Consider the following 12,230-nt stretch of genomic DNA (forward strand, 5'->3'; position numbering starts at 1 on the left):
CAGCTCATTGTGCACGTGCGTGAGCGTGAGAGTGTGTGTGTGCATGTGTGTAAACATAAATGGGTTTATGTGTTGTCCTGCTTCTTTTTCCACATACTGTATTTTATGGACTTTGCTGGTGAAGGCATTGTCTTTAATGGATGCCTCAGTATTTTACTATATGGCTGTGCCATAATTTATTCATTTGTTTATTACTGTTATTAATTATAAACTGTTTCACCCATATAGCAAAATATAGGCTATTATAACATTCATCTCTGTACCTACCATTTAGATTTAAGAAACATGATTTTGTCCTATTGGCTTCAGAATTTTTATGTGAATAGATGGGACATTACAGGTAGAGAGGAAGTCTCACGTGGGTCCCACTCCCGTCCCTTTTCCTTCTCAATCCCCAGAGAGAACCTCTCTGCTGTGGTTGATAAAACCTTTTCATCTGTAGTCTTAACTACGCATATGTGTGGCTATCAACAATAGAGTGTTATTTTGTGAGATTCTAAATAGGATTATATCATATATCATGCATATCTCCTGCCACTTGGATGTCCTTTCTCTCTCTCTCTCTCTCTCTCTCTCTTTTTTTTTTTTTTTTTGGAGATTTTTCACTAGTATATTGTCCTACGGGGTCTTCCACTGCAAAAAATAAATAGAGCTTCATTTAAGCTATCCTTTATTGGCAGATGTTTAAGTTCTTAAGATGTTTAAGATGTTAAGTTTAGCTTCCAGTTTTTACAACATGACATCTCTCTTTTGCATCTTAACTCTTGACTCTTTTAACTTTAGCAGTCAGTTTGGCCAGTTTTGTCAATTTTGGTAATTTTTGCAAAGATCACCTTTATACCTCCTGCATTTTTTGCTTGCTTTTCCCATGGCCTGGCCTGTTGGTCCCTGTCTTATCACCTGCTTGAGTCCCTTATCTCTGTCAGGTCACAGGGAGGCCTCATTTCCTCTGGGAGGTCCTTCTGGCTCCCCAAGTGATTGAGCCCCTTTGGCACTCCCTACTACCACTCTTTTTTTTTTTTTTTAAGACTTACTATTCTCTCTCTCTCTCTCTCATTGTCCTTTTGTAAGTTTCACGAAAGCAGACACCAGATCTGTGTTGTTCACTAATGTAATGTAACTGTATCTCTAATGTCTGGTACTGTGTCTGCCCTATAAGGTGTTCTTTTTTTATTTTTTAAAGATTTTATTTATTTATTTGTCAGAGAGAGAGAGAGAGGGAGTGCACGAGAACACAAGCAGGGAGAACAGCAGAGGGAGAAGAAGCAGACTCCCCGCTGAGCAAGGAGCCTGATGTGGGGCTCGATCCCAGAGCGGCAGCCATGGCAGGAGTGAACAAAGCTGAGTATGGCCGTACGGACTATGGAAACATGTTACTGGGGGATGCCTTGGTGCTTTTGTTGTAACAGACGAGCCAGACTGCGGAGCTTTCTATTTGGCAAACTACCTCTTCACTGAGAGCTTCTCCACAAAGAATTGGGTCTTCACCGGGCTAACCACCTGCCAGTCCATCCTCGATCAGGTATCACACACAGAACTAAGAAGCATTTACCTGAAAGAGACTGTCACTGTCTTAAGTAGTTCAAACAGAATAAAAATACCTGGCATGGGGCGTCTGGGTGGCTCAGTCAGTTGAGCGCCTGCCTCGTAATTTCGGCTCAGGTCGTGATCTCAGAGTTGTGGGATCGGGCCCCGTGTCGGGCTCCGTGCTCAGAGGGGACTGTCTTTCTCTCTCTCTCTAAAATTGAATGAAAAATTACCTGGCACAGGTGATACCATATTCTGCACTAATCTTTCTTACAAAATGTAGCTTTTTGGCTTTCTTAGTAATGCTACAATTGTCTCCATGGAAAGGGAGAAGTAAAACAAAAGAAATAAAAGGAACGTTTTGTTAGCATGCTGCCCTGAGTTGAGAATTAAGACATTAAAATATTTAAAACATAACGCAACATGCTGGCAAAGGTGGTACTCTTTGCAAGGGAAATAGAGTGGGGGACAGAAAATTAGGGAATGGAGGGGATCACTTTTCATGGTTACATTGTGTTCATATTTGTGGTCATGTTGTTGTCTAATACAAATATGGCAGGTTGAAGCCTTTGTTTTGTTTTACTTCTATTTTATCCAACGTGTAAGAATTAGTGCGAATTTCACTGGCTGTCCAACATGAGCCTTACCGATGATAATGATAAGTAACATTCCTTCTTACTGTGTTAAAGAAGGAGTCTTCAGGATGCTCCTCCTTACGATGAATTGTGAGAGGTCAGTAGTAACCTAACACTACGTCACAATGCCCACATCATTCACCTCACCGCATCTGATCAAATAGGCATTTTATCATCTCACAGCATCGTAAGAGGAAGGGCAATACAGTACAATAAGGTATTTGAGAGAGGCCACATTCACATAACTTTTATTACTATATATAGTGTTACAATTCTTTTTTGGGGGAGTGGAGGGGGGAGAGGGAGAGAGAGAATCTTAAGCAGGCTCCATGCTGGGTGTGGCTGTCGTGTGGCTCAAGCCCATGACCTTGAGATCATGACCTGAGCTGAAATCAAAAGTCGTTCACTCAACCGATGGAACCATCCAGGGTTCCTCTGTTATAATTCTATCTTACTAGGCATTATTGTTGTCATCCCCTTACTCATTCATAAATTAAACTTAATTATAAGTGCGTACGTATAGGAGAAAACATAGCATGTATGGGGTTCAGTCATATCCGTTGGTTCAGGGAGTCTTGAAATGTACCCTAAGAAAATTGAGCTACCCTATGATCCAGCAATTGCACTACTGGGTATTTACCCCAAAGATACAGACGTAGTGAAGAGAAGGGCCATATGCACCCCAATGTTCATAGCAGCAATGTCCACAATAGCTAAATCGTGGAAGGAGCCGAGATGCCCTTCAACAGATGTCTGGATTAAGAAGATGTGGTCCATATATACAATGGAATATTACTCAGCCATAAAAAAGAACAATTTTTCAACATTTGCTGCAACATGGACGGGACTGGAGGAGATAATGCTAAACGAAATAAGTCAAGCAGAGAAAGACAATTATCATATGGTTTCACTCATTTATGGAACATGAGAAGTAGGAAGATTGTTAGGAGAAGAAAGGGAAGAAGAAAGGGAGGGTAAACAGAAGAGGGAAGGAACCATGAGAGACTATAGACTCTGGGAAACAAACCAAGGGCTTCGGTGGGGGGGAGGGGGATGGGATAGGCTGGTGATGGGTATTAAGGAGGGCACGTATTGCATGGTGCACTGAGTGTTATATGCAAGTAATAAATCATGGAACTTAAAAAAATAAATTTAATAAAAAAAAATAATAAAGCTCTGCATACAATGTGGAGCTAGAACTCACAACCCCAAGATCAAGAGTCACCGACTGAGCCAGCCAGGTGCCCCTGAACATACCTTTCGTGCAGAAGGGGGCTACTGTAAAAGCTAATTTGAGCATCCATGAGTGCCAGATTCTCTGCCATTTTATATAGTATATTAATGCTTCAATTTTGTGAAGAGAGATTATTATCCCCATTTTACAGACAAGAAAATGGAGGCTCAGAGGGAGTAGAGAGTAGGTAGCCTGGTTGAAGTCCTGCAGCAAGAAAGGGAGGGAGCTGGGGCGCCTGGGTGGCTCAGTCATTAAGCATCTGCCTTTGGCCCAGGGCGTGATCCCAGGGTCCTGGGATCGAGCCCTGCATCGTCTCCCTGCTCCACTGGGAGCCTGCTTCTTCCTCTCCCACTCCCTCTGCTTGTGTTCCCTCTCTCACTGGCTGTGTCTCTCTCTGTCAAATAAATAAATAAATAAAATCTTAAAAAAAAAGGAGGGAGCCACTTTCGGAGCCCCAAGTGGGTCCTACCCCAGGCACTAGGCTCTTAGACCCACACAGTGCATGGGCCGCGGAAGCTTCTGAAACCCATACTCTTAGGAGCTGCTCTGGAAATGGTCACTAATGCTCTTCCCAAGGGGTGGGAACAAGTTGTATTTGTTTTCCTGTGGTGGGAAATACATTCTGTTGCTAACCCTGAGGCCTGGTGCTACTGTGTGAGTCCAGCCACACACACACCTGAATTTGCGATCATTCCCTAAATGCATCTTTGCTCCTCCCGTGGGCATTTCTCCATGTCTACCATAAGCTCTCTGGAGGGGGGAATGTTTATAACTCTTCTTCCCAACCTTCCCTATGGTTGTAACCTCCTTCCAGGCAGGAAGTGCTCCCTGCTGTCACAGTGGCTTCCCTCCTGCTGCAGGCCCACCCCTGGCTGCCCATGGATTCCTCCACAGAGGTGGAGCGTTACTGTTCCGTGTTGTCCTCCTGACATCTGCAGGACAGGCTGTGCTGCTTAACCATGCATGCGTGGGCGGGGTGTGGGTGCAAGCAGGGGCGGAGAAGGGGCAGACTCCCCGCTGAGCAGAGAGCCCAACACAGGCCCCCATCCCAGGACCCTGAGATTATAACCTGAGCCAGGTTATAAGTCAGGTACTTAACCGACTGAGCCACCCAGAGGCCCTTCCTGAAGCTGTCCTTTAAAGCCACCTGGGTGCTAGTGTTTGGCTGGGGAGAAGGAGGTTACTAGTAGGAGACTCTTATGATGCCAGAGTAGACTGTTAAAGGGGTTCCAGCTAATGTGATTGATCTGGAAGCCTGGCTAGTGATGTTATACAAGGGCTGGGGGGAGCCTGTACTTAGGAACAGTCCTTCTTTTGGTAGGTTTCCTGGCAATTTCCCCAGTGGAGAAGGGTGTGTCCAAATTGCCTGAGAGTGCCCTGAATTGACAGATTTGCTTTGATCCTTTTTCTTTGCCTATGAAGTTTCTTATTGTGAGGCCCTGCTAAGCTGGTACCTTCCCACAAGGAACCCCCAGGCCATATTCTTCCAAAAGCATGCTATACCCTGTTTGGTGGGGCTTCTCTCTGTATGAGAGGGGCTACGTCCTCTGAATCTGGAGTCAGACACAAGTGGTTATGAATCCTACCTTGGCCACCTACCAGCTATGTGACTTTTGGCATGTGGCTTAACCTCTCTGAGTCCCAGTTTATCTCATCTGTAAAATGGGGGTAATGATAATATCCCCCATTATACCATAATATTATATGAAAATATGTTATGATACAAAGTTATACTATTTATTTAAAAGTATATAATGCCGGGGCGCCTGGCTGGCTCAGTTGGTAGAGCATGCGACTCTTGATCTTGAGGTCAAGCCCCACATTGGGTGTAGAGCTTACTTTAAATAAATAAAAGTATTTTAAAAAATATATATTGCCATTATAATGTGTTATGTATTATAAGTTTGTACATATATATTTCTATATAAAATATTCTATAGCACCATTATAACACTCCCTGTATTTCATGTACTAACAATATACTGTAACATAATAACCTATCTTACTGTGAGACTTCGATTATGTAGGCAAAGTGTTTAACACAGTCCCTGGCACACCATGTAACTTAATTGCTGTTAATTGTTGTGATCATAGTTTTCTGTGGACCGCAAGATATAAAACAGGGGCCCATTTACTCACTGTGTTCTGCTTGCTGTACGTTGTTGCTTTGGAAGCAGTGAAGCTCATCAAATAATTAGGAAAGCAAAGCCCAATTATAACCCAGGAGAGGAGGGAACCGTATCCAGGGAGCTGTTTTGTTAAACTCTTAAGTTTTTTTCTCGCAAGGGGGAAAGGCTTTTTAAGAAGAACTTAGACCAACATGTTACTTAATAGAGAAGTGTATTAAATCTAAATAACAACCCACGTGTTCTGTTTGTCTTGAGATATTATTATTAGCCTGGGTTTTTATTGTTGTACGTGTGGGTGGGGAGGAATTGAGGCAGAAGTGGAGCTGGATATAAAGACACAGCTTTTGGTGAGTTGTCCCAGCTTTTCTGTGTCAGTCCTGTGCCCCTGGTCGAAGGCTGTTGTTGGAGCCAGAATTCTGTGTCGGTCCTGTGCCCCTGGTCAAAGGCTGTTCTTGGAGCCAGAATTCTGTGTCGGTCCTGTGCCCCTGGTCGAAGGCTGTTGTTGGAGCCAGAATTTGGGAGGAGGGGAAGGGGCTCTGCACTGACATCTTTGAGAACTTAGCAGTGATGGAACTGGATTTAGAACCCCCATCCCATCTTGACTATACACTGGGTATCGTTCCTCCCATTTTGCACACAGGCGGTTTGAAAGCCCAAGAGAGAAAGTCTCAAGGTCAGGGTCACATAGCTAATAAAATGCCATGGGATCTGAGATCAGACAACTGAGACCAGAATCCTGATTTCACCTGTGTGCTGATAGCTGGCACTTAACATCCTTAGGTCTCTGTTTTCTTATCTGCTGAATGGGTACAGTGACAAACCCTGGCTTGCTTTGTGAGTCAGTGAGACTAACTCTGTGAAGTTTTAGCTTGCGCTGTTTTAAGGACTCAATACCTGTTAGCTGCTGCATTTTGCTTATTCATCTCTTTCCTGTGGGAGAGCCAATTAAGATTTTTACTCGAGCCTGCCTCAAGCCTGTGCAGCGGTCACTTCTGTCTGACATTACTGCTCATTATGGCGGGGAAGTCAAAGTACAGGTGTGGCTATCATGTGAAAAACCGACAACTTAGTACCTCCTTGGTACATCGGTGACTAAAACCTCAGGGAAAGTCCAAGATGGACCTTTCTCAGGGATGCTTTTCAGTGAGGTTGTACTTGGAGCAAACATGAGATTTGAATTTCCATATTGACAGACACCAACAGTTTTGGGAGGAGTAATTTATTACTCCATGAAAACATTGTAGAAGGTGTCCTTGGAGGTCTGTTGGCAGCTACAAACTTGGATTCACTCTCCAGGACAGAAATAAGGTGTTGCTGGTGTGTCTGGAGCTGCCCAGCCACACTGCTGCTGCTTTCCTTCACCCTTCCGTGTACCCCCGTCTGGTGCTGACCCCGCCGGAGCCTGCCTCTGTCTCCTGTAAGGATACTGATGCACGTGGACACATTGATCGGTGAGGGAACCGGTTCTGGCTGGCGAGGCAGCGGCTCCGTGTCCTGTGGACCGTCCCTCTAAAAAGTCTGGAGCTCAGGTGTGGCCTCCACCAGGGAGAGTTCCAGGCTCGGCTGAAGCTGTAAACACCAGCTGATGATGTCCGTTTGGGAATTGCTTGTGTGTGAGAAACAAAGATCAAGATCGGGAGCTTGGTCTGGCTCCTTGATTGCAACCAGGTTGAATTTTAGATTCGATTTGATTTTTTAAGGGTCGGGGCTTGACTATTTCCAAGGGACTCTGGAGCTCTGGTCCTGGGGGGCTGGGAAGGAGTTCGGAGTGCATTTGATTGTGAAGGACTGCGGGGCTGTAGAAGAGGCCAGCTGCCTCATCGGCCTGGGCCGTTTCTCCAGGCATCTCTCTTTCTGATAAACGACGTCTGAAGTTGGTGATTTCCTCTGAGCATCCAACCCATGAGTGACGAACACACTGTCTTGTCTTTTCTCCTCTTCTAGGCCTAGGCGGCAGCGACAGAACAACTTCCCCATGTTCCCCTCCCCTAAAGCCTGGAATTTCAGAGGGGTAAGTGTTTTCCCGGGCGTGGTCCCCACTGTTCTACACCCTATTCTGGCTGCTCCAGAGACAGTGCTGTTGGGGTTGGCTCTACTAATCGGGCTTCACCCAAAAAAGCTGTGTTTCAGCACTTGGAGAAATCACGTTTGTATCAGCGGTTGTGGCTTAATTAAAAACGTTAAGTGGCTCAATTAAGTGCCTGCTGATGTCCGTTTGCCTGGTAGGTCTTGGCTCCTGGAAGCATCTGGTGAAGAAGCCAAGTCAGGGTTGAGGAGGGGGAGGCATTATACCTGTTTTCTGGGGGACCTGGAGGGATGGGTGCACAACGAAGAAAAAAGAAATCGGAAATGTACCATCTGTTAATATATAGATTTATGATTTCACGGGGAGCTTTGTTTTCCAGAAGGAGAAGTCTGGAAGCTCTAAACAGATTTTTAAGGGGAATCATAAAATCTCCCAATCATAAAGCTGTAGACCCGTGGAATTATAGTCAGATCTAACCTCCTCTTGATGCAAAGTTCTCTTCCTTAACATAATAATATTAATAGTAATAATAATAATAGTGTATAGAAGCCCTGCCGTGTGCGAAAATGAATTCTAGCTCTGACCTTAGGAAAAAGACCCTTGTGTGTGTAAAGAATGCTCAGAGCTCAGTTTTACCACCTGGCCTTTGCCTGAGCTGTTTCTTTTGCCTAGAACACAGCCCCTCTGTCCAGCACTGCACTCCTACACACACTGCAACTGGCCCACCCACTTCATCCCTTAGGTCTAAGCCTTGACATCACCTCCTGTGGGAAAGCTGTCTGAGCTCAGGCACCACCTGTGGACCCCTGCACTTTCTTCTCATTGTTGGGATGAGATAGTTGGTGCCTACGGAAATGTCATATTAGAAGCTCCAAGCATCAGGTCTGTAGAGACCTTGTCATTCTCTCTTGTTCACTGCTGTATCCCTGGGCTTAGCACCTACGTACTTAATGACTTTGTTGAATGAAGAAACAAATCTTTCACATCCATCAGACGCAAAGTCCACTTCAGGCTGTGTTTCGAGCTCACGTCTTTGGTCTTTTCAGCACTGTTTTTTCTAGTGAGTTCACTGAGTTCCCCTTTAGTCTCCTACGTAGAGCTTAGTCATTTTCCCCAAGTGTGTTATTAAAAATAAATATAGATCACGGCTCTATTTCCACTAAGTTTACAATATGCTTTTCACTGAGTACAAAGTGAAACGTGTTGACCTCTTAAATAGACGTGCATGTCTTACCGAATGTAAGTCATGTGTCTCCTAAGCTGTTTATGGTTTTGTGGATAAGATCCCCTTCCTCCAGGTGTCTTCAGTTGGATGATCATAACCATTAGGTGGAAAAAACCTTGTGTGGTCAAATAAACTTGGGGCACACTGAGAGCACCTAATTAAATATGTTCACCGCTGCGGGACTTCTCAGAGCCTTTGATGTGTTGCTATGCTTGGAGACTACATTAAGGTGAGTTGATGGCGTTGGTGGCATTTCCCAAAGTCATTGCTCATAAATTCTGGTTGACAAGATAGTTTGTACACACTTTGGAATAGTTGACATTTATTGTCGATTTTGAACTGTAGAGAAATTAGACCTTCTATGAGCAAATTGGTCTTTGTTGGAAGATATTTATTTTCTCTCTGTCTCTGGCCTCCCCTCAGGGTACCCTTCCTTCTGATTCAGCAGTGGTCACTAGCCAACTCTCGGGGTACATTGGGGTGACCAGCTACCCAAGTTTACCAACCATTGTCCTGGTTTTAGCACTGGAAGTCCCAGGCAAACTGGGACAATTGATTACCATATTTATGGCCATAAGACCTTTTCAGCTGTTTTCCCTTGAAAAATGTTTTGTGAATTTTTGAGCACAACTCTGTCTTATAGAAATTGCTACTCAAAGGAACCTGTTAGATATACACTTGGTTAAAGTGACCCTTTGATAGCTTCATCCCTGCATGGTAACATTTGAAATTAGGGAATAGTTAAAATCGTTGGAGTAAGTAGAGTCTGTTAGGCGGTTAGGTCAGCTGTGGTGTTTATTTTGGTCCCTTGTCCGTGCTTTGATTTCTCCTGGCCCATGGGGCGTATTGGTAAAGTTAGACAAACTGACCTCAGGATATGCAAGAGGGAGATGGTCTGAGGCTTGATCAATAGCCACATTGGCCAAATTGATCTCTTTCTGTGTTGGAGCATAATCCTCCCTGACATAGAGAGGGTAGGAGGGAACGCTACCAAGTGGAAACACCCTTACTCCCAGCCAGGCCATGCTTTGTAACCATCATTATGGTAATTGGAACTGAAGAACACGAGGGACCCAGAATGCCAGGATGAAGACTTTTGAGGCATTATTAGCTAATACGTTTTTTTTTTTTTTAAAGATTTTATTTATTTATGTGAAAGAGAGACAGCCAGTGAGAGAGGGAACACGGCAGGGGGAGTGGGAGAGGAAGAAGCAGGCTCCCAGCAGAGGAGCCCGATGTGGGACTCGATCCCAAAACGCCGGGATCACGCCCTGAGCCGAAGGCAGACGCTTAACGACTGCGCTACCCAGGCGCCCCAGCTAATACGTTTTCTGTAATGAAATGTGACTCCCAGGCCTGTTAGACTGAGCTGTGCATGCTGTCCTAGGGCAGGGCATGCTTTTTGTGAATGCTTTATTTTCTTCTTTATTGAGAAAGGAAGGTTTTAGAATCTGTGCTAGTAAATTTCCCGTATTTATATATGTGGCAGAGGAAATCGTTATAAGTATTCATAATTCCATTCCTCTTTATTCTTTATAAAGATCCTGTGTTAGTTCACTATATTCTAGGCATTGGTGGATTTTGGGGTTGGTGTGGGGAGAAGTGGTGGGAGAAGATGGATGGTAAAAGGCGAGAGGACAAGGAACCACATCACTCTAGATGAGAAGCCACGAGGGACACATGTGAGGGTTCAGGAGGGAGCTGGAGCATGAAGGGAGGAGAGGGAGTGGTTGGCATCTTAATAAGGAGTCTGGAAAAAGAGAGAGATGTTTCAAAATAATTTTAAGGAAAGTCTTTCTGAGTGAGTTGTATTGTAACCCCCTCCTTGTCTTCCCTGGAAACATTCACTGCAGATCTGCATTACTCCTCAGGGCATTAGTAGTAGGCTTTGTGGTTTTCCTTTTTTGGGGGGCTGCAGTTTTTGGCTGTAGTGAGGTTCAGGAAGAGCTGGTGACCCTTGGATGACACTCTGTCTACCTACCAAGTGATTTATCCTTTTATAGGAGTTGTCCTTATTAAGTGCTGTTTGGGTCTCTTGATTCCCACTCTTGTCTAAGCAGACAGAGGCCCTTGGTGTTACCAACCCTCCTGACTCCCCCACCTTCCTGAACAAGACGTGGGGTCGTGCCCATCTCTCACCAGACCCACGGATGCTGCATATACGCTCATGAAAAGAAGCCAAGAGGAGGTTTTGGTTGGGGTAGTTACAGTGGGAACATCATGAGTAAAACCAGAACAGAATGACAGGAATAAGAAGGTGGGACCCTGTAGTACTGTTACTAAGTGCTTCCGTCAGGTGCTTACTGCACATCTGGTCCCCATCTGGTTGAGGCAGTGCTGAGCTCAGAATATCCTTCCTTGTTCAAATATTTGCTACAGCTCCTCCGGTTAGCTGAGAGAGAGAGAGAGAGAGACTGACTCAGGGAGGAAACTCACTCTAGAAGTGTGGAAATCTCAGGAGCGCAACTCCTACCACTGCCTATTAGTTAACTAGGAAGTATTTAGCAAGACCTGCTCCATACCAGGCATCGATTAGGTGTTAGAACTGACGTTTCCATTAAATAGCAAACAAATTTTTCATGGCTATTGCTTGTCTTGTCTCTTTCTCCAGTGCCTGGTCTTCATTCTTGCCTAGGCCATTTGGGAAGAAATTTCTAGACTCGAAGCTTTGGAAGAAACTTTGGACATTGTAGCCCCAACCTTTTAATTTTCAGATGTGGAAAACAAGGCCTAATGTATTAGGACTCTTGATTGCAAATAATAGAAACTCAATTAAAACTAGCTCAAGTGGAAAGGGAGATTGATTGGCTCATGTGACTGAGGGACATGGAGGTGGGTAGGCTTCAGGTGCAACAGTATCCAGGGATACTCCCTTTCAGCTTTGTTACTTTTGGGGTATTGGTCGTATCCTATGTACTACATGTGAACTGTTTTGGAGGGAGAAGATGACCACAAACAGCTGCTCATTTCCAGAGGAAAGAGAGAAGCTTTTGATTCCAGGGTCCACATATGAAATCCCAGTGAAGGGCTCTGATTGCCCTGGCTTGGGTCACGTGGCTGTGCCTTGGCCAATCACTGTCATCAAGAAGATGGACCAGCCTTGGTCACATGTTCCCTCTGAAGGAGTTAGGTGGATGGCGTTTTGTCAGGGCGCTCCACGAGAGCTCCTTGAGGTAAGGAAGGGTCATTTGCTCCAAGGAAGAGTTTGGTGCTGTTACCAGATCTCTCCCGGGTCTCTCCCAAGAGATCAGAACTAGAACCTGGTTTGTGCCTGCTTCACGCTGCCTTGACACATTCCAGGTCCTGTATTTGGAAGGAAGTGCACACACCTCAGTGTCGTTGAATGTTTCTTGAAGGTCAGACTGGAATGTTCTAAAATTCACAACTCAGTAGAGTGACGGTCTCTAAGACTCAAAACATATGCAGCCAGGCAAGGATTTATTGTGACCTCACT

General features: G+C 44.9%; 1 protein-coding gene across 7 annotated transcripts in view; it reads left to right on the plus strand.

The window, feature by feature from the left end:
• ARHGEF3 (Rho guanine nucleotide exchange factor 3) overlaps nucleotides 1-12,230 on the plus strand; it is a 295,453-nt gene that overhangs the window by 89,112 nt on the left and 194,111 nt on the right. For 6 of the 7 annotated variants that reach the window (XM_087866946.1, XM_045807392.2, XM_087866945.1 and 3 more), the window contains one exon: nucleotides 7,470-7,536. In XM_087866946.1, coding sequence (XP_087723072.1) covers nucleotides 7,501-7,536 — 36 coding nt within the window. In that variant the 5' untranslated portion in view covers nucleotides 7,470-7,500. Of the gene's footprint in view, nucleotides 1-1,203; nucleotides 1,523-7,469; nucleotides 7,537-12,230 lie in introns of those variants that run through there. The other variant, XM_045807394.2, reaches the window with a different exon arrangement.

Source organism: Ursus americanus, chromosome 14 (assembly GCF_024610735.1).
Source record: "Ursus americanus isolate L20-20 chromosome 14, mUrsAme1.1.p, whole genome shotgun sequence".
In the NCBI taxonomy this organism is placed as follows: domain Eukaryota; kingdom Metazoa; phylum Chordata; class Mammalia; order Carnivora; family Ursidae; genus Ursus; species Ursus americanus.